General features: G+C 40.1%; 1 protein-coding gene across 2 annotated transcripts; it reads left to right on the top strand.

The window, feature by feature from the left end:
* Window positions 1-1488: 1488 nt before the first annotated feature.
* On the top strand, window positions 1489-26240 carry xrn1 (5'-3' exoribonuclease 1). 2 transcript variants are annotated; one of them, XM_034702599.1, is made up of 41 exons: window positions 1489-1753; window positions 4107-4339; window positions 4989-5086; window positions 6247-6356; window positions 6485-6595; window positions 6686-6771; window positions 6881-6968; window positions 7111-7279; window positions 8479-8546; window positions 8712-8849; window positions 8938-9107; window positions 9305-9394; window positions 9620-9776; window positions 9961-10080; window positions 10202-10371; window positions 11423-11540; window positions 11943-12038; window positions 12625-12728; window positions 12997-13131; window positions 13411-13573; window positions 14233-14346; window positions 14593-14691; window positions 14841-14956; window positions 15069-15215; window positions 15303-15392; window positions 15518-15653; window positions 15741-15797; window positions 15996-16128; window positions 16252-16321; window positions 16520-16715; window positions 16836-16925; window positions 17023-17106; window positions 17404-17448; window positions 18119-18199; window positions 18345-18482; window positions 18801-18930; window positions 19106-19263; window positions 19412-19525; window positions 19726-19831; window positions 19949-20127; window positions 24388-26240. In XM_034702599.1, exons 1-41 carry the CDS (start codon window positions 1679-1681, stop codon window positions 24736-24738), a joined length of 5133 nt encoding a protein of 1710 aa, XP_034558490.1. In that variant the 5' UTR covers window positions 1489-1678; the 3' UTR covers window positions 24739-26240. The 2 variants fall into 2 exon arrangements, with proteins under 2 accessions (XP_034558490.1, XP_034558489.1); XM_034702598.1 differs by having other exon boundaries at window positions 19103-19263.
* Window positions 26241-26491: the final 251 nt, after the last annotated feature.

Here is a 26491-nt window from a genome sequence, read left to right as displayed (position 1 = left end):
CACATATATGCACACCGGACACATTACAATGGCATTTTATTTAGCAGTGTTTTGTCCGACGGGACAAAGCTTCTGCTACTTGATAACTGTGGTTGTCTTCAAGGATTTCAAACCTACCTAATCTACCAGGACATATCGTTATAAGCTGAGACCCTCCTTGTGGAATCCTCATTTTCATGCTGTTGTGCATAACGTGAACATTTATAGATGATTCCATTTTGGCTCTGTTACTCAGGAAGTTTCACATAATGCAATATTTAAGTGAAAATAATTAGTATTTTCAAAAATTAAAAAAGTTTTACCTCCTGATTTTAATTGAACAATTCAGTTTTAAAGAGACCTCATGAGAAATAAAATCCGATTTTACTAGAATATAAGCTTCTTTCAGGGATTTGAATTCATTGTTATTTATGTAGCAATCATTTTGTGTTGTCCTTGTCCATTATTCAATTTCCAGTAAAAATATTCACCAGCATGCAGGCAATTAAAGCTGCTGTTGGTAGGAATGGTGAGAAAAACGTTACTTTTTTCTGCCGGGTTAGGAGAAAAGGTCATAATACCCATCTGTACTCATCCGTAAATGGAGTAATTTGAGACTATTGCGAAATCTCTGCGTTTTCCAATGCCTTTATATCAAGCAATGTTATCATTCCCCTCGTTCCCGTTATGACGGACCAATCATAGCTGATCTCCAATCCTCTGTCCTGATTGGTTAAGGGGCAGCCCCTACTAAGTCCTCCAATTGGTTGTACGTCCGGCACTATCATGACTGCACACGCCGATCTGTGTGTTGGGAGGCTAAGAGGAAATCTGGGATAGTGTTGACATTCGAAGTCCCTCTCTCTGAACAGATGTTTACTCTGGTTTTCCATTATAGTAGATTAAAGCTGCTGTTGGTAGACATGATGTAAACATCAGTTCAGAGAAAGATTTTGTTCCATTGTTGCAACAAACTGTGTTTACTTCTGTGAAGAAGTAGTGGCTTCCCAGCCAACCAGTGCGACGTAGTAGGGGCCGCCACTCAAACAATCAGGACAGAGGATTGGGGAGTAGCTCTGATTGGTCCGTGGTAACGGGAAAGGGGAATAATAACATTTCATGATACAAGGCCAATGGAAAACGCAGAGATTTCGCCATAATCTCAAATTACTCCATTTACCGATGAGTACCGATGGGTATTATGACCTGTTCTCCAAACCCAGCAGAAAAAAAGTATGGTTTTTGACACAATTCCTCCCAACAGCAGCTTTAATCTACATTAATGGAAAAACAGCTTTTCTTATCTCAAGAACATGAGAAAAAAAAATTGAGATCTGGAGAAAACAATTAAATTAAGCTCATTAACACAGAAAATGCAGTTCATAAATGGATGCATGCCGCTTAGATCTTCTTACTTCAATTTAGTTACATTTTGTTTGGCGGGAATTGGTTTCCATAGCGACAACTGTAGCTGCAGGAGGAGTTCGAAAAATAATCGGAACGTTGTTTTCCTGAAGACTGAAGGGCGGAAGACTTTACCCGACGGACCACGGACAAATAGCTTGTTAGCGGCCGCTAGAAACAAACCCGGGCTCTGGTTCTTATGACCTAGACTGAGTTCCCCTCACAATTAAACACCTCTTTTTTTAGTTTGACTATTCACTAATTCAAACTAGAGGTTCAGACTTTAGTGAGGAAGATGGGAGTCCCCAAGTTTTACCGCTGGATATCGGAGCGGTACCCTTGTCTGAGTGAAGTAGTGAAGGAACACCAGGTAAGGAAACCCCTTTAGCGTTAGCTTAGCTTACTGCTGGCTATCAGCTAGCTGCGTAAAGAGGGCCGAGGAACTTTTATTCCACGTAGCTAACCCAATGTTTTGACCGGCGATTGATCAGTTCTGTTGTTGTGAAACACCTTTAACTCGAATATGAAATTTAAAAAAATAACTTAGACGTGGAGCTACTTCTACAGTTTCCAGGACGAACTAGCTTGTTTTTGTTCGTATGCTGCAACACAGCTGCGATGTGTTTGAAGCAAAATTCAGCTTTGTTTATTTACTGATTGTATCTCGTTTCCAATGTATGATGGCACAGTTTTATTTTGGTGTTGTTATTTTTACCTTATCTTAACTTGATGCTACGTATCTTATTTGTTCTCTTGTTTGTACGTGTTTTTATTTTGCCGACACATTCTGTCCTGTTTTCACTTATTCGAAAATTCAAGATTCACTTTACTGTCATGTCCTTTCGTGTTTTCATCTTCAGTGAAACGAAACTACTGTTACTCAACCATCTTGACAGCTCAAAATAAAAAGACTCCAGACAGGCTAGAACATTTAAAAACAGGCTAAAATATTTAAAGACACTTGTACTGTTTGTTGTGTGTGTATAAAGAGGCTGACACACTCACTTTGAACAGATTTACCAGGTAACATACCGTACAATGTAACCTCACCATTACACATTGTACAATTAAAACCGAGTCAGTGTAACTCAGTTAAAAGGCTTTTATGTTCAGTTTAAGTTTGTGTTTGATAAGAACACTCGACAACAATAAACCCTTCACAGACACAGAGCAAACTTTACATCAAAACAAGATGTACTGGGTTTGTTGCTATTGTTTTTGTATATTCAGTACTCTAAAGACTAAACAGTATTCAAGAGGAGTGATATATTTACATTTCTTAGCTATTTGAACTGCTTCACGGGGACTGTGGTGAACTTTCTTGGCCTAGTTCACCACCAGGATAGTGTTTCACTGCTGGAGCAGCAGTTTCATCAGCTGCGCCTTGAAGGGTGTCTCTCTCATTGCATAAGCCAGCTTTCACATGTTATGAAACTGATGTTTATGAGCACATAGGTTTACATTTGACAACAATGAGTGTAGAATCAGATCTGTTTCCTATTCAGAGTCAGACTGGAAAAAATGCCCCTCTAAAAACAAGAAAAATAAACTTATGCAAGGTACTTTTACCTTGAAATAAGCAACAAAATCTGCCAATAGAACAAGTGAAAATGTGCTTGGTAAGATTTCTTAAAATAAGAAGTAATATTTAGAAAACTGTGATCTTAAAATTAGCAGGGAAAACACATTTTAAGCAATATTTTACCAGTATTTTAAAGCTTAGTGTTTCAGAATAAGACAGGAATGCTAACAATTAGTATTTTTTTCACTGACATTTCATGTCAACTTCTTCATTTGAGATTTATTCACCTTACTTTGAGTTGTATTATAGCGGCACTTCTCTAGATTTGAGACCATCTTGTACCTGAAATAAGATTCCAAAGTTTAATTTGAGCATTTTGAGATATAATGTCTTCTCATAGTGAGCTGGATATACTAATACTCAGTCATGTTGTTTTTTAGGATAAGCCAGCTATGCTCTAAAGTAGGTGTTTCATTGTGTGCATGTAGTTTGAGGGTGTATATTTTTATCTGATTTAGAATAAACAGTGCCTGAAAACTGAAACCCACCCTTAAAAACAACAAGTTTTATTTATTTTATCAATGGATCTGTTTTCTGATAGATTCTCCAATAAAATGCATTTACTTAAATCAAGTAAAGGGTTTGTCTTAAATCAAGATTACCGTCTTCTACAAATAAGATCTCTGAAATGTAAAATAAACCTTGTTTCTTCTAAATTACAACTAAAAACAAGATCATTTCAAGATTGTTTGACTTAACAAGATATTTAAGATGTCTTAAAACAAGTCCCTCTATCATGCTCAAATGTTACTTGTTAAGTAAATGTATCTTAAATCAAGTGGGAGAAGACATTTTGACTAAAAATGAGAATATTTCACTTGGTAAGATTTTGAGTTTTGGCAGTGTACATGAAGCCTGTATACTGTTGGTGCTGTATAAAGATGTCAACAGAGACGTTGCTGTTATGGGACAATTTGGAGGCCTTTAACAACTAACATAGAGCACTTCAATCTTATACTCTTTAACCAACTTTCTTTCTGTTGAGAATAGGACAGTATGTGAAAACTCCACAAAAAACAAATCTTCCTCTTGTGCACAGATGTAACATTCAATGAGAAAATCTAGATTTAACAGTACTGAAAATTTCAGTTTTGCAGCTTGTCTTTTTCTGCAGTTGTCACATTTGTTCTTCTTTCTTCAGATTCCAGAATTCGACAACCTCTACCTGGACATGAACGGTATCATCCATCAGTGTTCCCATCCAAACGACGAGGATGTCCACTTCCGTATCTCCGAGGAGAAGATTTTCGCTGACATCTTCCATTACCTGGAAGTGCTCTTCAGGATCATCAAGCCTCGCAAGGTCTTCTTCATGGCTGTGGACGGCGTGGCACCTAGGGCGAAGATGAACCAGCAGAGAGGACGGAGATTCAGGTAGAGATCAGCTCAGGATTGGAAGACACAGGGAAACATGAATCTGTCTGTTACACTGACCTGACTCAAAGACCTCGATTAATGTTGGTGTGTGTCTTTGTTAATAAAGCATGAATACAGGTTCCTATGATCGCCATATGATTAAATGTATTGTTATTAGCACTCTGACCCGTTAAGGTTTCCTCTTTCAGTCTCAATGACTGGACATTAATATTAAATTAATATTGTTGCAGTAGCTTTTCTTGAAGTGACCAAATAAAGAAATGTGAACATGCCTTCACCATGATGTAAAATCTCAAGTGTAAATAATGACTCATTTGCTTTTAGTTATCTGACCAAGATGACAACTGTGTTTTCAAATATATTAACTCAATGTCTGGAGTCATTCTGGGATTCAGCAGTGATGTTTGAGGTGCCACATTTATAAACCCAGGGCATGCATTTGCTGCCTAATAAGGCAGCATGGGCCCCAAACAGACTATAACTAAAATGCAATATTTGCTTTGGTAAAGACAGAAGGAACCAGACTACAGACAGGGTAACAGACTGAGACTGTGAGTCTGACCTTATTTTTTTAAATAGCTGCCTCTGTGTGTGTGTATGTCTCTGTGTGTGTGTGTGTGTGTCCTGTTGGTGTCTGTGTGTCTAGGTCCGCGAAAGAAGCAGAGGACAAGATCAAAAAAGCTCTGGACAAAGGAGAGGTGCTTCCCACAGAGGCTCGTTTTGACTCCAACTGTATCACTCCCGGTATGAAAACTCTGACGCTCTGCACAGATTAATTATCCTGACACATGAATATTTATAGAATAACTTCAGCAAGCCACCAACAGATTGTTCTAATGTAGGCAAGTTAACTAGAAGTTACCACATGAGACTGTTTCTATCAGTTTAGGGCATTAGAGTAAGACATTGATACTCGTGTTGACGTTTACATATTTCTTAACATGCACACCAAGCGGCAACCTCCGGTCTCAAAATATGAAGCCCATGTGGAAGTGTTATAAACTGCAGTTCATCGAGCGTCCACTAGAGACTGGCTGCAGAAACACCGGAAACCACATACACACCAATTCAAAGAAGACGATCTTTACAGCAGAAATAAACATGTTTACAGCCTGGTTCAACCCTAATTCAGGGTGCCGTTGGCCTAGCGGTCTAAGCACACACCCCAAATACAGAGGCTCTATCCCCGCCGCAGAGGTCGCCGGTTTGATTCCAGCCACCACCATTTCCTGCATGTCCACCCCCACTCTCTACTCCCCACATTTCCTGTATCTCTTCAGCTGTTCTGTCCATTAAAAAAAGTGAAAATGCCCCAAAAAAATTTCAGTCAGACAACTCTTGTTACTTAAGATAAAGTGTATTGCAGCATACAGTATTGTGTCTGGCGTACGGGCATTACTCCTCATAGATTATTTAAATGCAGACATTTAGGAGTCCCACCCCCTGGAGTCCGCAGGTGGATGCCGGGGAGGAGGTGGGTACGAAGTTCGCACAAAGCACTGAGCAGGGCAGCAGGAGCACTGGCAAAGCAGAGGCAGAGACAGAGAGACTTGCAGCTTAAATAGACCGCCGAATGACGATGTTGAGATCAGCTGATAGAGAGGACGACGTGTCAGTATGAATCAGCGCAGCTCGAGTTGTCTGCCTCAACTAGCTTGCAGGCGGCGCTCCATAACTTTTAAAAAAAGAAGAAAGAAATGTACCTAATTGTTCTTCTTAGCAACATTTTAAAAGTCCACTTTAAATTGACTTCACATGAAATAAAAACCCGACTATTTGATGGTGAAATTCTACTTAACATAAACATCAATATATTTAATTCAGTGCGACTACACATCAGATCTAAACTTCTCTGCTCTGATGATGTTGTCTGATATTATTTTAATCCCAAATTCTTCTTCCAGGAACCGACTTCATGGCGAGACTCCAGGAGCAGCTCAAATATTTCGTCCACAACAAGCTCTCCACTGACAGGCTATGGCACAACGTCAACGTCTACCTGTCGGGTCACGAAGTAGGTTCACTGTTTTGAAGAATACGACCTCTGCAGCTTCAGAGGCTGCATGTTGGAAACAGTGACTTGATTTTGTGACACCTTGAGTCATCGCCGTTGTCCTTCATTGTCATTTCTCTTCTTTTCAGACTCCAGGAGAGGGAGAACACAAGATCATGGAGTTTATTCGCTCTGAGAATACGAAGCCCGGTCACAACCCCAACACCCGACACTGCCTGTATGGTCTGGATGCTGATCTGGTACGGTTTGTGTCCTATGGATTTAGACAATGATGTACATTATTGCTTAAACCTTCTTAGATGGTAACCCTGTCGTCGTCTGTGTTGTAGATAATGTTGGGTCTGACCAGCCATGAGCCAAACTTCTCACTGCTCAGAGAGGAGGTTCGCTTCGGGGGAAAGAAATCCCAAAAAAGGTTCTCATCATCAGAGCTTTTGAACATTTCCTTCTTCTGTATTCCCTCTGTTATTCCCATCACGTTCTTTCTTCTGTAGTTCTAACTCTGCTCCTTTCTTTTCTTTCAGAATTACAGCTCCAGAAGAGACGACGTTTCATTTGCTCCACTTGTCTCTGATGAGGGAGTACATTGACTATGAGTTTTCTGATCTCAGGGTAAGACACGCACCAGCAAGTAGGAAATAAACGATGTTGATCTCCACATCAGAAAAAAACATTTGTTTAGCTTTTAATTTATCTCACTGTGATAAGCAACATTGAATACCTGGTTCTGATTTTGTTTAACTGTGTTTTTCAGAAACACATCGGCGACCAGTATGACTTGGAGCGAATAATAGACGACTGGATCCTCATGGGGTTCCTTGTAGGAAATGATTTCATCCCTCACCTGCCTCACCTTCACATCAGTCATGATGCTCTGCCGCTGCTGTACAAGACCTACATCAGTGTGCTCCCCAGTGTGGGCGGTGAGAGACTTACAAGACTACAAAATAAAACAATCATATCACTCTCATTGAAATGATAAATAATAATAATAATAATAATAATAATAACTTTATTTATGTAGCGCTTTTCAAACAATTTTTAAAAAGCAGTAGGCAGTAATTAAGAACATATAATTATCCAGCAGTAAGAAAACAAGCATCAAGACAATAAGCCATAAAATCAATAAAAAGCAGGTCTGAAATAGTGAGTTTTTAAAAGTGACTTAAAAGACAACAGTGTGTTAGCATCCTGGATATCCTCTGGCAGGTCATTCCACAGCCTCAGGCCCGAACAGAAGATGCTCGATTGCCTTTTGTTTTTCTTTTTGATTGTGAATCAGAATCAGAATCAGAAATACTTTATTTATCCTGGGGGGGAAATTAAGTTGTTACAGAATGCTCTTATACACAGTATGAAAAAGTCAAAATATTAATAGAAAGAAGGAATAAAATAGGATATAAATACAATTGAAATAATATAAATTGGATTAATAATAAGTATATACACAAACGCAGAATAGTTACAGTTCAATATGTACAAAAGCACTGGGAATGAAGGTCTTATATACAGGATGTTGAAGTGACAGGGATATTGCACAGTGTATTGCACGTTATTGCACAGAGTACAGAATATAGTTCAGTCATCAGAGGGAGGAGTTGTACAGTCTGATGGCCACAGGCAGGAATGACTTCCTGTGGCGTTCTGTGGTGCATTTAGGTGGGATCAGTCTTGCGCTGAATGTGCTCCTGTGATTCACCAGCACATTGTAGAGAGAGGGTGGTGGATGTTGTCCATGATGCTGTGGAGCTTTGACAGAGTCCTCCTCTCCATCACCGCCGTCAAAGTCAAGTTAGTTAGTAATGACCTACCGGAGGATCTGAGGTTACATAAAGGCTCATAGGGAGTCAAGAGGTCAGCAATGTAGTCTGGAGCTGACCCCTTACGAGCTTTAAAAGTCAACACCATCATTTTAAAATCAATTCTAAAGTGGACTGGGAGCCAGTGAAGCGATTTTAAAATGGGTGTGATGTGTTCTCTCCTGCTGGACCTGGTTATGAGTCTGGCAGGATAGAATGTTCATATTATTTTAATAAGGCAGCGATATGATCTTGATATATGATCCGCTTCTCTAAGGTTTCTGTATTTCTAAAAAACAACTGACTCTTGTTTCCTACCTCAGGTTATCTGAATGAGAACGGCCATCTCAACCTCCGAAACTTTGAGAAGTACCTGGAGAAACTTGCTGAGGTGAGATACGATCCTGCGGTCACTGCACCGTTCAGTCTGCAAAGACGTGTGTTGCTGAAGAAGAAAGACCTTTCTGATCTCATCTGTGATAAAGTGATGTCTCATAGTTTTCACACAGTGTCACTTCATCTTTTAACCTTCTTACTTGTTCCTCCTTCCCTCCAGTTCGACAGGGAACATTTCAGTGAAGTGTTCGTGGACTTGAAGTGGTTCGAGAGTAAAGTTGGTAACAAGTATCTGAACGAGGCCGCCGGATTGGCTGCAGAACAGGAAGCTGCCAACTTGGACGCCAACAAGAATGAGGTAGTTATCCATTTGCAGACTTCTTACAGATTTAGTTTCAGAAATGTACCACTGTTGTTAATCATTTCATAACTTGTTGTGTGTGCAGAATTCATCCCTCGGTCTGTCAGCTCTGAACACATCAGAGAAAGGGACTGCAGGAGGAAAGGGAACGGCAGGAGACGAGGAGGAAGAGGAGGATGACATGTTTGAGACTGAGTTCAGGCAGTACAAGCGCACCTACTACATGACAAAGATGGGCGTGGATGTGGTTTCTGAGTGAGTGCGAAGACACACACACACATTACACAGAAATAATAACCCTCTGAAAGAGAACAAAGCTGAGGAGAAAATAGATATAAAGTCAATAACATATATTTAGAAAAGTCTCTGTATTTTTGTATCATGTTCTGCTCACACACAAAGTTCATATTCAAAAGCGTCCCTGACCTATGTTTGTGTTTTTGAATTTGCAGCGATTTCCTGGCCACGCAGGCCAAGTGCTACGTGGAAGGAATCCAGTGGATCCTTCACTACTACTACCACGGGGTCCAGTCCTGGAGCTGGTGAGAACTTCATTTCTAACCTTGATTTCTAAAAGCACTTTATTTCTACTTATTTCCATTTCCTAGGGATTACAGATTATATCCTGATTGGATTTTTCCTAAGTACTTTTTATACTTGTCTTTGTGCAGCAGGCTGAAAAAATGATCAGACAGTTTCCTCATTGTCTGGATTTTCCTCCAATCTACTCTCTTCAGTCGCTCAATAACATGCATTTGTTTGTTTAGGTACTACCCCTTCCACTACGCTCCCTTCCTGTCTGACATCAGGAATATATCAGGGTTAAAGTTGACCTTTGACTTCGGGAGACCCTTCATGCCCTTCCAGCAGCTGTTAGCAGTCCTGCCTGCGGCTAGCATGGAGCTACTGCCTCAGAGTTACAGGGTAACATACTCATATGAATAAGTTGTATGAATATGATCCTGAAAGTATATATAGTGTGCACATAGTTCACATGGCATGAGTGGAGCAAATGTTTTCACCCGTGGAAAAACATTAAAAAGATCACTCATTGTAAATATGAGAGTGCTGCAGGATGGATGTGAACTCTTTGTCTTTGATGCTTCAGCACCTGATGACCAGTGAAACGTCCCCCATCATTGAGTACTACCCTCTTGACTTCAAGACCGACCTGAATGGAAAGCAGCAGGAATGGGAGGCTGTGGTTCTGATTCCCTTCATAGATGAGGTAAACACACAGACGCACACACACATACACTTAACTTTAACAAAGTGCCACGACTCTGTGAATAATCCACACTCTATAACTGTGTTTTTGTGTGTTGTGTGTGTGTGTGTTTCCCGAACAGCGGTGCTTACTAGCAGCCATGGATCCCTACAATGATAAGATGACCAAAGAGGAGAAGGCCAGGAACTGTCACACAGAGTGTGCGGTCTACTCTCATGACGCCGAGGTTGACTTTCCATACAACTCCAACCTGCCACAGCTGTTCCCAGACATCGTCCACTGCCATGTCAGGTACAGACACACACACACTTATAAGGCTCACAGAGTCAGTGACTTCTTTTAAATCTCTTCTTAAAACCCATTTTCATAGACTTGCTTTTATGTGATTCATCCTTCTAACTGCTTTTACTTCTATTTTATTATTATTTTGAGCTTTTATCCAACTCATTAATTGTCTTAAATTGTATTTGATTATTTATTCTTTTAATTTATTTTTATTCTTTCATTTATTATTTCAATGTTCCTAATTTATCCTTTTCACTTTTTATAATTTTCTCTGATTTGATGTTCTCCTCTCATTCTGAAAGCCTCTTTTATTGTCCTTTTAATGCTTTTATATACTTCTCCATTTTTATTTATTTATTTGTATTTATTTGTTTTATTTATTCATCCTTGAAAAAACCTCTTAAACAATGATTTATTGGTCTATTGGTCTATTCCTACAGTGGAGAGGAAAACAGGATTTGTTCCTGTAGAAAAAGCCAATCTTTTGTCAAAGTTTACTAGACAAATTTTAAAAAATTTCTTTGAAAAGTAACTTTTTCGTCAATCCAGATACCGAGATATTTATAAACCTTCACCCTTTCTATATTGGTGCCTACATTGGACATGATGGTGAATGTTCTCAAATCAATGTTTTGGTTTTCTTTGCATTTAAGACTAACCTAATAACCTCATGTAGTTCATATGCACCTTGTATGATACAAGAATACAGAGAGAGAGTTATAATTAAGTGTATGTTAGCAGCTATTATGCAATAAAATGGCTACATCCACATGTTTTCTACCTCACCCAAAAGAGGAATACACTTTTTATAAAGGCTATTACTGATTGATTCTATGAATCTTCTTCCTTTTACATAAAAACAACAACAAACAGCTGGCTAAATAAAGGTTGAGATGAATAGTCATGGCTGCTCTGAGGCCCTGCACTGCTGAACAACACTTAACGTGTTGCTGTATTCACATATAAAGATAATCAAACCAGCCGTTTACCCACAGAGTTCCCGTGCAGCATGATGTTCACTGCAAGTTAAATCACGGTCTTATTTTTTCTGATGCAGGATAACAAACATCCCAATGGATGCCTGGTACGTATCGTTGAACCACCGGAGCAGACCTGTTGACCGCTCAGCGCTGTACTTCTGTGGTTTCCCAACTCTACAACACATCAGACACAAGGTATGTCTTTCTATGAGAGGTCACACACACCAGATGCATACAGCTTATAACATTTTATACTGAAACGTTTCTCAAAAGACTTCAAACACAAAAAAATTGTCAGATCTTACTTTCAGTGGGTTTGAAATGTAGATGTTTTTTTATTACAATTAAAAGATCAGGAAGTCGAATGAAAGTTGTAATATCTTATAATGGCCTATTTTTTTTGGTTCTCTCTCTCTCTCTCTCTCTCTCTCTCTCTCTCTCTCTCTCTCTCTCTCTCTCTCTCTCTCTCTCTCTCTCTCTCTCTCTCTCTCTCTCTCTCTCTCTCTCTCTCTCTCTCTCTCTCTCTCTCTCTCTCTCTCTCTCTCTCTCTCTCTCTCTCTCTCTCTCTCTCTTGTCCATGTCCTCACTCACTCATAGTTTTACCGGAAGAAGAGTGGAGTGGTTGTGTTCCAGCAGAGCAGCAGAGGGGAGAACATGATGCTAGAGATCCTCACCAACAAGGATGAAGATGTGGTGAGCTTCTCTTTCTTTTTACTGATCTCACACCTCTACACTTGAAGTATTGTGTGAACTTGAATTACAGTAAATAATCTCAATAAAACGTCAGCTATTCTAAGATTTGATGTAGACGTAGATTAATGTAGTGTTTTGGTGTCAGAAGTGAAGCTGGTGCAGTATTGACTTAAACCTTCATTATTTCTAATGGTAAGACAGAGAGACTCAGACGACAGTGTTTGCAGCTTAAATAGAAAGTAGTGATAGTTTAAGTTCTTCTTCTGTGGTGTGTTAACTTAATTTAATAAATGATGATCCTAATTAGATTAAAAAAGACGTATTCAGGAGAGCTTCAGATGGTACCCACATAACCAATTTGAAAAATGTAAGGCTTGAGAACTAACACACCCTTCCCAGTGTGAGCGTATAGCTGTTGTAGTCTTTAATAATCAGCTGTTTTATGTAGAAAATCTAAATGTCCTCATAATCCAAGATTAATGAAGGGCAGTACTTTTCACAAGTTATTAACAAATGATATGTCTTGTCTAATTAAGTTGCCACACATATTTATTGTCTCTCTTTTTCTGATCTCGTGTCTCTTCAGGTGTGTGATAGTGTTGCGTCACACGTCCTGGGGAAGCCTGTGTTTGTCAACTGGCCGCATCTAGAGGAGGCTCGTATCATCGCAGTGTCAGACGGAGACGTCAAGTAAGAATTAACATCAAGACTTTCAAATTAATCACACTGTGGATGAGTCTTATGGAAGCTACTTTTCAGATGTTCTCCAGTTTTCTGTCTGTTTGTGTCTGTATTCTCTCTGTTTACCACTAGGGGGTGCCACATTTTATAAACAGTTGTTTTAAAATATCAGATGTGGAATCAGAACTTTTCTTTTTTTTGCTTTGCTCAGAGTTGTTGTTTTTGTAAGTTATGCAGAACATGAGTTGGCATTTACAGGTGAAATCTCTCTCTCCAGGTTTTGTCTTGAGGAACCGCCAGGTGTCCAAAGAGTGTATGAAAGACCCTCCACGCCTCCTCCCACCAAAGTCACCTGTCTGTCTGACAAGGAGCAGAAGGACTGGGTGAAGGATGTTCAAGGGATCTCAGAACAGTAAGAAACAAAGACTAACTAAACAAACACAACTGTGGGCTAAGAATAAAGACATTACAAACAAATTTAACATTCAAACAGAATTACTCAGTTATACTGAAATGATAATTGTGCTGTTATAACATCTGAAAGGAAAGAGACCTTATATTTCCTTATTTTTCCTGCTGTCACACTTGGATTGGGTTGTTTTCCTTCTTGGCTCAATTTGTTTGGACACAGAAATCACAAGTTGAGTCATGAGTACTGCTTGAGTTCATGAACTAATGTTTTCTCTTGTAGTTTCTTGAAGAGGAAAGGCATCACAGTGAACGAGACCATAGTGGTCTTGTACGGCCAGCTGCTCACAGGAAGGAAATACGTCCCCAAAGCCAACGGGGTGGTGGAGCTAGAGAAACAGTGGGCCAAGCAGGTCCTGCCTTTCGCCTACCAGACCGTCGTAAAGGTACACTATACACATTAGAAAGGCACACACAAATAGAAACACATGAGAACCTTTGATCAGGTAGGCTTTATTAGTGCACCTTAAGATCCCTCTGACGCACTTGGACATGTTCAGCCTCCTCAGGTCTTTGTGCTAAGCTGTGGTGTTTTCCAGCAGAGCCATGAGGATACAGGATGAGTCCACTGAGCCGAGGAGAAGCTCAATCAGATTCATCTTTGAAATAAATCTTAATATTGGCAACAATATTTGTCTCTATATTATGTGAACAGTGCCGTGTAAAATCCAGCTCACATCCCCGGACACAAGCGTGTCATATATTTTGTTATTGTAGGGAAAGTGAAGTTGAAGATGTTAAGTAGAAAAGGTGGTGTTGGTTCAAAAACCTTAAACATCACTGATGCAGATGCAAAATCCTGTAGACCAGGACTTCAGTTTGCTTTTATTGTCATCGTTGAATATGTGGAGAATAAGAAAGGAGAGTTGATCACTGCTTTCAAAGGTCAAAGTTAACAATGTCTAATGTCCCATTTGTCCTAAGGCACTGTCACACAAAAAATCTAATACTGTAGGTCATTATTCTCTCAATGAATTGGTCCAACATAATCATCTCTCATCCCTTCATTGACTGTGTGTTTTAAGTTTCCCTCTCTTCTCCTCAGGACATCGAGGCCTTTTACTCGTCTTCGACCTGCTTCAAGAGCTTAGACGAGCTCTTCCCTCAAGCGACCACCGTCTTCATGGTGGGAAACCCGTACTACGGTGCCATGGGCGAGGTATGTGAACACTTTTCTGTCTCAGTCTGGACTGCAACATGTAATGAGTGTTCACAAACAGCAGCTCAGGAGGTTTGTATTTCGTAAAAGTCAAATCTGAAATGAATTGTTGGACAGTTGTAGACATGAGTAACGGACGGAGATGGAGGAGTTGTCACTGAGGATGGAGAGGTTGCTTGTTTTTTGAAAGGGTGGATTTGGTGCCAATGAGAAGAACCTCTGTTTTATCACCTTTTTTTGCAACAGGTGCAGGATTCAAGTGATGTCATTAAAGAGGGTCGAGTACGAGTGGTCTTCAATGTTCCCCATGAACCTCAGCTGGAGCCCTTAATCCAGAACCAGCATGTAAGAGCAAACACAAACACACACACACACACACACACACACACCATAAAAGCTTCAAATGAACATAGACCATGTTAACTGTTTGAGTCTTCCTCATGTTTATATTGTATGTTGTGGCTCACATGTGTATCATGGTTTGTGTTTTGTAGAAGTACTGTGTGAAGTACAGTCCCGGATACGTTCTGGCCTCTCGCCTCGGCGTCACCAGCTACCTCGTCTCCCGCTTTTCTGGAAGCATCTTCATCGGCCGAGGCTCCAAGAAGAAGTAAGTCCTGAGTGACTACATGTCTACCTGAGTGTACATGGGACCAGTATCATTATTATACGTCTTCAGTTCCATTAAAGATTAAGAAAACCCTCCTTGTCACTGTCTGCAGTCCATGTGGAGAGCAAAAAGCCAACGTGGGCCTGAACCTGAAGTTCAACAAGAAGAACGAGGAGGTTCCTGGGTACACCAAGAAAACGGAGAAGGAGTGGCTCTACTCTGCCGCTGTGGAGGAGCTGCTGGCTGAATACCTGGACAGGTGTGTGTGACAGCAGTAGCCCACCCCTTCTTTCTTTATCCACTACCAGACCTGTCATTTTAAAAGATGATGTCTGATGTGTCACAGGTTTTCTGAGGTCTTCAACACCGTGTCCAGGAACAGCCACGATGATGTGTTCTATGAAGACGACATCTGGCCTGCAGTGGAGCAGAACGGGTAAACATGCATCACAGAGTGCATTTCTCTGCACTCAGTTTTGAGCCTTCTTAAATCTAAATGTGTTGTTTTGATAGCATACAATGTGAATGAATACTCCCTGACACTGGTGGACTCCCACACAGGGCAGAGAAGGTTGCTGAAATCACCTCATGGTTGAAAAGTCACCCGGTGAGCTCGGTCAGCAGGACGTCATGCGACCTCCAGGTGCTGGACTCTGCCATCGTGGAGAGGATCGAGGAGGCAGTGGAGAAAACTAAGGTGAGTCTGACACAGATGACCTCACACTGCAGCACGCTTCAGATACCAACATCAGAATGCATCTCACTCTAACAATCCTCTCCTCAGGCCAAGAAGAGCAGCAAGAAGGTCCGCGTGACTGTCAAGCCTCATCTCCTCTTCAGGGTGAGAACAGTTTGTCTGCTTCAGATGATTTTACACACTCATACGCACATGAAGGGATATCTGAAAACAACATGAATTTGATCATTCCTGGATTCAAAGATCGATCATGGAAAATACTTGAAATTTATCCCTAGTAAGCAGAGTCACTACTGTCTCTTTCCGAGTCCTGATCATGTATATGTGAATGTTTTTGTGTAGCCTTTGGAGCAGCAGCAGGGCGTCGTTCCAGACCCGGATGCAGAGTATCGTCTGTTTGACAGAGTTGTCAACACCAGAGATGGCTTCACCGTCCCGCTGGGACTCAGAGGAACAGTCGTCGGCATTAAAGGAGGTGAGGACAATCAGATCATATGAGTTAATGTTTTGAGACTGTGTACATCTGCATGCACAAGAAAGAATAGACACACAAAACATAATGCTCACACTTACATGGTTCTGTCTTTGTGTTTTTCAGCGGAGCGTGAGGCTGAAGTTCTCTATGAAGTGCTCTTTGATGAAGAGTTTGCCGGTGGACTCACCGTCAGGTAATGTCAAAGTCACTGACATGCATACAACATGCAATGTATAATGTTTCAGCTGTAGGTTAGTGACATCTCTAACAAGACAAATAGATTTAGAAGCTTTGAACATTTCACTGGTTGAATAAAAAACAGAACCAGGCACTTAAAACTTCCCCCAGAGTGATTTCTGACCCGTCGTGTGACTCCTTTTTGTGTCCTCAGGTGTACAACACCACGTGGTTACCGCCTCCCTCCCTGCGCTCTCATCAACCTTTCCCACGGAGCTCGAGTGGATCCCACCTCCCACAAACTCACTGCTATTGTCAAACCTCAACCGGCTACAGCTGCAAATTTCAACTCCCAGCGTCAGATGGGCGGCCTGAACCACTCCCCTCGTTCCCCCTTCATACCCACACAGGTGAGAGGGATGACACACACTGTTTCTTTTTCACCGTCAGTCATGTAGTCTCATTAATGACTCCCCGCGTGGTTGTTGTTTGTCTTTTAACACTTCTCCTTCCACTCTTCATGTCTGTAGCATAACAACAAACAGGGAGCGGGGAGAGGAGCCGCCCAGGGCAACAGGAACTCTCCCTCTAAGGGTCTCTTCCAGAAGCAGCAGGGGAAGGTCAGTGCAGGATCACCTACAGTATGTGATGACTCTTCTCAGAAATACAAGCTCTTTGAAATAGTGACCACCTTACATTACTCTCTCCTTCATCCAGAGTAAAGAGGAGTACAGTAACATATGGCAGTCTCTGCAGACCTCTGGCCCTCTTCAGAAACCACCAGCTCACTGGCAAAATAATGTAAGTGTTCTTATTTTATTCTAAGGCTGCTGAAATAGTGGTTCAGTATATGATATAGCCAAATGTGTTAACTTGTGAGTTTCTACATGACATCATTTTTCTCATGTTATATTTCTAATATGTAAGAGCCTGACCATAATAATAATAATAATTGTATTTGTAGATTAATTAATATGCATGGTCCCTTTTTAAATGGAAAAAAAAAAAAATAAATATATATAATGTGTTGGTTATATGTAAACTGTTACTGTTTGTTACTTCCAACAAAGTTTAAAAAAAAAATGTTTCCAAACCTAGGAAGGACAGTCCCAACAGGCAAATAACCAGCAGCCAAACAAAGCTGTAAGTACACACACACACACACACACACACACACACACACACACACACACACACACACACACACACACACACACACACACAATCTATATACAACAAATTCAAGTTTTGTATGATTTTCTCAGTTTTAGTTTTTATAATGCTACACGCACATAGTTTTTTATACATGTACTCATGCATACATACAACATGCTATAGACATGCACTTATGGAGATATGTCAGAGTGAGGAGGCTGCCATCAATCAGTGCCACCCAAGTTGGGGTCGCAGTAACTGGGCAAATTAACCAGCACCTCTTCGGCCACTTGTCCAATTGTCAACTGCTGAGAAGTAAATGTTTGTTCTGATAGAAAGGTGTCAGTCACACAGTTTGTTTGGGGCTGTGTAGCTGCAGACCTACGTTATATTAGGCAGGTGGTCATAATGTTACTGCTGATTATTGTTCCAATGCTGACAGCCTGCATGAGTCTTGGTAAATAATAAAGAGGTCAAGGGATTTGATTGGCTGTACAATTGAAGGTCTCACACAGGCCCCACACTGGCGAGCTTCAGGCAGCCTGAAGTATTTATTCTATACCTTGCAGTGTGTTCAATAAGTCAAGTGGGTTCAGGATTGATACAGAAGAGTCTTGTGTACATGTGTTGCTGCAATAACCATGGTGTGTGTGTTCAGGTTCCAGTAGGTGGCATCAGACTGTTGAAGAAAAATGAAGACCCCAACTCCCTTTTCCCCTCAAGGAACACAGCCAACAAGGTAAACACACAAACACACACAAAGACGGTCATTTTCTTTTCTTCCACTGCCGTGATCAGGTTTTAGTTTTTGACTGCAGACTTTCTTAAATCTAATGTCTCTGCACTTCTGCTCCTCTGTCCCTTCATCTATTTTTCTGACTCAGACATCCACAGAGTTTGAGGACCTGATAGCAAACCTGAAAATCTCCGCTGGTAACCAGCAAACTCCACCCCTTCCGGCTCCTCAGCAACCACCTACCAGCCAATCAGATGGCCCATTGTCTCCACAGTCCTTCGCCATGGTGGGTATGAGAGGCAGAGATTAGCTGTTCTTGTAATCATAGGGAGGTTTCATGAGACAATGAACGGTTGAAAAAGAACTACCTGCCATATAAAATAATTTAAATTACCTGAGGACATTGAAAGAAGATTTAGCCCACGCATATTGGGATTCAATAACAATCACAACATATCCCACAGTGCAAACAGGTTTTACATTATACTCTTAGAATACTTAAAGTTTTCCATCAATTATTTAAGAAAGTGGAAGTCTAACATATGCTAGACCCATTCAACTTTATTCAATATTCATCTCTGTGCATGCATGTTGTTTATTGCAGAAAGGAACCCTGATGCTGAAGGAGATGCTGAAGATTGATGGTACTGGAACAGGAAGTCCTGACACTCAGGATGCATCTAACGCCATGGGTGGTCATCAGCAAAACAGGAGAAGATCATCCAAAAAACTAGGTACTGAACTGATCACTACACCAGTGATTCTCAACCGACTCCCACAGGGGTGGCGAGATCATTTCTGAGGGTTGGCGGATGATTATGGGGGAAAACATTACACCACAAACCAAAGGAAATGATCACCTGTCTTTATACACCCATAGTTACAACCTTCTTTTCTCTCCTCCAGCAGCGAATATGAACAGCCCGCATGGTGATGGACCTGTATTAGCTCCTCCTACTCCTAACCTCTCCAACGCCGTGCTCAGCAGTAAGGTGTCCGAGCTGGCGTGTGTCTGTGTGGGGTTGGGAATGGCACCGCCAGACTTCAGCTTCATTGGCAACCGACAGGTAACACGCTGAGATGTGTTTGTCTTTTACAGCATGCTTGAAAATGCCTTTTTTTAATGTGAGATTATGCTGCATGTGACACACAGTCCACCTGAGTGTTTCTCCAGCAGTGCAAACATTACTAACCTTGTCCTCTGTCCTCTGTCAGGGTGTAGTGGTGTGTCAGGTGAAGCTGTCCAATGGGCTGATGGTCCACGGTCCACAGTGCCAATCAGAAAATGATGCCAAGGAGAAAGCTGCCTTCTTTGCCCTCCAGAGACTGGTACGATACACACACACATACATACATTACTTTTTCATGAATGTGTGAGTGTGGGCATTTGGGCCTTGTGGAAGATTGAAGGCAACATTTCTGGTCCTGATTTAAGGAGGGTGTGCAAAAAACGATCTACAGACGCAGGAACAGCTCAACAGAGAGCCTGTCCTCACTTTCTTCTTCTGTGTCCTCTTACTCATTTGTAGAACTCAGTGGGATCAGGCTTCCCCCTCCCGCCTCCTCTATTCCCAGGAGTGGGTCAGATACGTCCACCACCCTTAGGACCCATGCCTCCAGTCTTCAACACACCAGGTGGGTCCCTTCTCTCCTAACAGTGCTGTGTATGACAGGATTGATTAATGAAGGTTGTTCTCTTTCTGTCACTTCTTACTACTTGGCCCTTAATGTCTTTGTTTCTGCTTCTCTCAGGCGGTTTGCTGCTGCCTCCTCAGGGTTTTGGCCCTGCCTCTATGTGGGGGATGCCGCTGCCTCCTCACCATCCAAACCAACCTTTCTTTGGAGCAGCAGGCACCTTTCCTGGTGCCGCCCACCCACAGGCTGGAGCGACGCTGCCCATCGGCTCCCACAACCAGTTTATTCCTCTACAGGTAGGTTTACTAACATGAACAGATCCATGAAGACAGATATAGGTGCATTTCGACCAAGAGTTTCGGGGTCTTTTAGCCCCCAGAACTACTTTACCTTGAACTAAAAGATTCCTGCGGCCCCATCGTTGTCTGCGTTTCGACCGCTTGCTGAAGCCCGGGGTAGATTGTGCAAATCAGGCCAGTGACGTATGAATGAAAAAGTAAATGCACTACACCACCAGACCAGTAGAGGGCAGTAAAACAAAGACAAATGCCATTCATCACAGATGACACCATAGAAGCAGACGAACAGGCAGGTATCATTATGAGCAACACAACAGTTAGCCTGTTAGCATGAAGAGACTCAGCTGGCGCTGTTTTAGATGGTGCTATATTTCATCACAGATGGATTCACTGAATCAACACGTGAGAGGAGATAAGCGCGAGTAACAAAGGTGTTTCAACGCGGCTTTAAAATCCTTTTTAACTCAAAAGGGCGTGGCAGAGATCGGCCGGTGCTTTGGTTTAAACAGCGACCCTGTTAACTGCCGACCTTTCAGCCGGATGCATCCCTCACAAACGTCTTTAGATGATCATTAAATATCTGATGAGGATATTGAATCTTAAAACTCCCTCTGTGTTTCAACAGCTGTGGAAACTCAACAAACACTGTTACATTCAGCTAAAGGTCTCCAGTTTACAGGGTCACTTTTAAAACTGTAACACCGGGTGAGACGCATTCGCTGTGGGTTTAGAGAAGACTACTGTTACAAGCTGCTAATTCAAGTGAATCACAGCTTCTTCTTCTTTTGAGAAGTACACACACATACAAAAAAGATAGAACAAATAAAAACTAATGAAAGAAAGAGAAATCAAGTGTATCACAGATGAAAAAAACTGACTGTGAATGGTTTTTGGAAAAATTTGACAAAAAAATTAAAAAAAATAAAATAAATAAATCGAAAACAAATTGAAAAAAAATTTGACAAAAAAAAAAAATTGGAAGAAAAAATGTTTGAAAAAAAAAATTAGATTTTTTTTTTTGTGAAAAAAAAATTCGAATTTTTTTTTTGAAAAAAAAGTTTTGAAATTTTTTTTTGAAAAAGTTTTCAATTTTTTTTTGAAATTTTCTTTATGAAAAAAATTAATTTCACAAAAAAAAATTGATAAAAAAAAATTTACAAAAAAAATGACAAAAAAGTTGACCCGGAGCCTGTCGAAAAAATACATTTTCCTCAAATTGAAATTGTGCTCCAGAATTAGAAAAACATGAAAAATGTGAAAATTTTGCGCCTGCGGTTAAAAACATGGAAAAAGCAATGAATGAATCAACATGTGAGAGGAGATAAGCACGAGTAGCAAAGACGCTTCAACACGGCTTTAAAATCCTTTTGAACTCAAAAAGCCGTGGCAGAGATCGGCCGGTGTTTTGGTTTAAACAGCGACCCTGTTAACTGGAGACTCTCAGCTGGATACATCCCTCATAAACGTCTTTAGACGATCATTAAATATCTGATGAGGATATTTTGAAATCGTAATAAAAACTAAACTAGTTTGCATTCCCAGGAACTCCCTCTGTGTTTCAACAGCTGTGTAAACTCCACAAACACTGACACGTTCAGCTGAAGGTCTCCAGTTTACAGGGTCACTTTTAAAACCGGAACACCAGGATGAGAGACGCATTCACGGTGGGCTGAGAGAAGACTACTGTTACAAGCTGCTAAATCAAGAGAATCACAGCTTCTTCTTTTGAAAAGTACACACACATACAAAAAAGATAGAACAAATAAAAACTAATGAAAGAAAGAGAAATCAAGTGAATCACAGATGGAAAAAACAATGATTGGGAATGGTTTTTGGAAAAATTTGACAAAAAAAATTAAAAAAAATTAAATATAAATCGAAAAAATTTTTTACAAAAAAATAAAAATTGGAAGAATTTTTTTTTGAAAAAAAAAATTTCGAAAAATTTTTTTTACAAATTTTTTTTGAAAAAAGTTTTGAAATTTTCTTTTTGAAAAAAATTAATTTGACAAAAAAAATTGATAAAAAAAATTGACAAAAAAAAATTGACAAAAAAGTTGACCCGGAGCCTGTCAAAAAAATACATTTTCCTCAAATTTGAAATTGTGCTCCAAAATTAGAAAAACATGAAAAAAGTGAAAATTTTGCGCCTGCGGTTAAAAACATGGAAAAAGTAATGAATGAATCAACATGTGAGAGGAGATAAGGGCGAGTAGCAAAGACGTTTTAGATGGTGCTATAAAATCCTTTTGAACTCAGAAAGCCGTGGCAGAGATCGGCCGGTGTTTTGGTTTAAACAGCGACCCTGTTAACTGGAGACTCTCAGCCGGATGCATCCCTCATAAATGTCTTTAGACCATCATTAAATATCTGATGAGGATATTTTGAAATCGTAATAAAAACTAAACTAGTTTGCATTCCCAGGAACTCCCTCTGTGTTTCAACAGCTGTGTAAACTCCACAAACACTGACACGTTCAGCTGAAGGTCTTCAGTTTACAGGGTCACTTTTAAAACCGGAACACCAGGATGAGAGACGCATTCACGGTGGGCTGAGAGAAGACTACTGTTACAAGCTGCTAAATCAAGAGAATCACAGCTTCTTCTTTTGAAAAGTACACACACATACAAAAAAGAAAGAAAAATAAAAACTAATGAAAGAAAGAGAAATCAAGTGAATCACAGATGGAAAAAACAATGATTGGGAATGGTTCTTGGAAAAATTTGACAAAAAAAATAAAAAAATAAAAAATAAATCGAAAATTTTTTTTACAAAAAAATAAAAATTGGAAGAAATATTTTTTGAAAAAAAAAATTTCGAAATTTTTTTTTTACAAAATTTTTTGGAAAAAAGTTTTGAAATTTTCTTTTTCAAAAAAATTAATATGACACAAAAATTTGATAAAAAAAATTTACAAAAAAAATTTGACAAAAAAGTTGACCCGGAGCCTGTCAAAAAAATACATTTTCCTCAAATTTGAAATTGTGCTCCAAAATTAGAAAAACATGAAAAAAGTGAAAATTTTGCGCCTGCGGTTAAAAACATGGAAAAAGTAATGAATGAATCAACATGTGAGAGGAGATAAGGGCGAGTAGCAAAGATGTTTTAGATGGTGCTATAAAATCCTTTTGAACTCAAAAAGCCGTGGCAGAGATCGGCCGGTGTTTTGGTTTAAACAGCGACCCTGTTAACTGGAGACTCTCAGCTGGATGCGTCCCTCATAAACGTCTTTAGACGATCATTAAATATCTGATGAGGATATTTTGAAATCTTAATAGAAACTAAACTAGTTTGCATTCCCAGGAACTCCCTCTGTGTTTCAACAGCTGTGTAAACTCCACAAACACTGTTACATTCAGCTGAAGGTCTCCAGTTTACAGGGTCACTTTTAAAACCGGAACACCAGGATGAGAGACGCATTCACGGTGGGCTGAGAGAAGACTACTGTTACAAGCTGCTAATTCAAGAGAATCACAGCTTCTTCTTTTGAAAAGTACACACACATACAAAAAAGATAGAACAAATAAAAACTAATGAAAGAAAGAGAAATCAAGTGAATCACAGATGGAAAAAACAATGATTGGGAATGTTTTTTGGAAAAATTTGACAAAAAAAAATTAAAAAAAAATTAAAAAAAATCGAAAAAAAATGTAAAAAAAAATTTTACAAAAAAATTTAGATTTTTTTTTTTTTTTTAAATTTCTTTTTGAAAAAAAATAATTTGAAAAAAAAATTTGATAAAAAAAATTTACAAAAACAATTTGACAAAAAAGTTGACCCGGAGCCTGTAGAAAAAATACATTTTCCTCAAATTTGAAATTGAAATTGTCTCCAGTTTACAGGGTCACTTTTAAAACTGGAACACCGGGTGAGACGCATTCGCGGTGGGTTTAGAGAAGACTACTGTTACAAGCTGCTAATTCAAGTGAATCACAGCTTCTTCTTTTGAGAAGTACACAGAACAATCAGACATGTTCAGCATTGCAGGCCCCGCCACCCAAAGTCATGGGACCTTTGAAAAGTACTACCCCCCAAGCAGGGGCTTTTTAGGGGGGAGATTATCTACCCCTGAACTAAATTTAGACCCTGGTGTCCACCGGTGGAGACGCACGTTGTTCTGGGGTAAAGTTCCTCTGGTCGAAAAACGCCTTATGTGTTAAAGTGTCTCAAGCCTCTGTTCTGTTGTTGGTAGATATTGTTTCTCATGCTGCTATGGAAATAATAACACAGCTCTTGCTTAACCTCCAACCATGACAGGTGACAAAGAAGCGAGTCTCGGCCAACAAGAAGAACCAGGATACTCGAGAGTTTTACAGCGCCGCCCACACAGTGGCTAAAAACCAGTCCCAGAGAGGCCAGTACCAGTCCTCCGGCCAGACTGAACATCAGAGCGGTAGAGCCGACCAGCAGCATCAACACACAGCCTATAGCAACCCCTCCTCGACCAGTCCTGGTCTCGCCGATACCGTTTCCTCGTCGACAGCGGCAGCCCCACACACGCCTCCTCGACAAAACGCGCCAGCAACAGGCCACACCCCTGGCTCCGCCTCCAAGAGGAAGCACAGAAAACTGGCGGTGAACTTTGAGGCAACGAAAGTCTCTGAGTAATGAGCTGTCATGTATCCGTGTGTGTGTGTGTGTGAGGGGGGAGAGATTGTGTTGGCCTCGTTGTGTTTGATCAGTTTTAATCAGTGATGTAAATCAGGTTCGACTTGATGATCTGTTTTAATGTTTCTCATGTTTTCTGATCTTTACATCCATCAAGTTTGACCGCCTTTTATTTCCACTTTAACAACTTTCTTCATTTTCTACTTTTTTATGGTTTGTTAACAACACAGTTTTAGCAAAGAGTTAAATATGCACGACATGAGGAAACAAGTCCCCTGACACACAGAATCCTAACACACATGATGTGCTGTGTTAGACCAGCACGTAACCCAGACTAAGGCTTTCTTACTTTTACATTTCATTGAATAAACTGGACCGTGTTGAGGTTTCCTTTTAAACATGTTATTGTAGCAGTCTAAAACTAGAATTGTGAGTTGTGTTTGGACCTGCTGCAGAAAAGCTCACACTGCCCAAAACCCCCAAAGTGGAATGTTCTATGTTTTAAATAAAATGTGTCCGGAGAGCACGGCTGATTTGTCACAGGCGCAAATAATGTAGTATGATTTGTATTTTCATGCTTCCATTGGTGTATTTTTTTAATCCAACAGCATCAGGCTCTCTGTCCTGAGCTCACACGCTTCATACAAAGATTCACTGTTGACATTTTTTATTAGAATACAAATAATGAGGATATTTGTGATTCTGTGCGGGTTCATGATCTGGACTGATGTCAGAGATGGTGAAGTTTTCATTTCAGCGTGATGTTTTTGTTAATTAGTTATCAATTATGCTGATTAGGTGCCATGAAAGAAGATGTAAGATGTAATCATCCACATAAAGAAATGATAAACAGTCCTATAAGGAGTTAAAATTGTTCATTTTTGTTTCTGCAGCCAAAGATCACTGGAACACTATAAATGATGAGTACTGCTATGATTTCCTTTTGTTCACTAATTCTCTCACAGTGCTTCTGAGATGTTTCTCCAGGTCCTTGTTTTGTGAGTTTTTGAAGGTGTTGGAATGTTTTAAGATCTGAATCAGGACTTCTGTACACACAAAAACACACACACACACACACCTCTGTTTTAAAGATCTTTGTTTTTCTTCTCCAGATGGATTTTACAGAAACCCTTTTATAGGCAGTCTGAGCATCTTTTCTAACCTCTCCAAATAATCATTGTTTCAATAATCTTCGTGGTGATATTGCAGCTGATGAGACTGTCCTTATTTTTTAGGGACGCAGGTGTAAAGTGTGTTTTTGTGCGTGTGTTGTTTTGAAGGCGGATGCTCTTACACTGACTCTGGAACTCAAGTCTGTTTGGCTCTGGTGCAATAAGGGACGTTTTAAACATTTTGGACATTGAGCACACCTGTTATGTATCTATTTTTTTTTCTTCAATGTAACAAAGTGGATAACTCTCGGTATGAAGAGATTTTGACTTGCTGTTTTGATCCAGGATTGTGCTGTACATATCCATTTAATTAAAGTGAATCTTTTGTTACATGGTGGCTCTTTTTTTTGGGATCAAAAAGCTCAACTCACTCACTACCAGAAATACAACAAAGCAAATGTACAGTATCTCACAAAAGTGAGTACACCCCTCACATTTCTGCACATATTTAATTCTATCTTTTCATGGGACAACACTGAAGAAATGACACTTTGATGCAATGTAATGTAGTCAGTGTACAGCTTGTATAACAGTGTAAATTTACTGTCCCCTCAAAATAACTCAAAATACAGCCATTAATG

This window comes from Notolabrus celidotus, chromosome 15 (assembly GCF_009762535.1).
Source record: "Notolabrus celidotus isolate fNotCel1 chromosome 15, fNotCel1.pri, whole genome shotgun sequence".
NCBI classification, from domain to species: Eukaryota; Metazoa; Chordata; class Actinopteri; order Labriformes; family Labridae; genus Notolabrus; species Notolabrus celidotus.
This window is presented reverse-complemented; position numbering and strand designations above follow the sequence as displayed.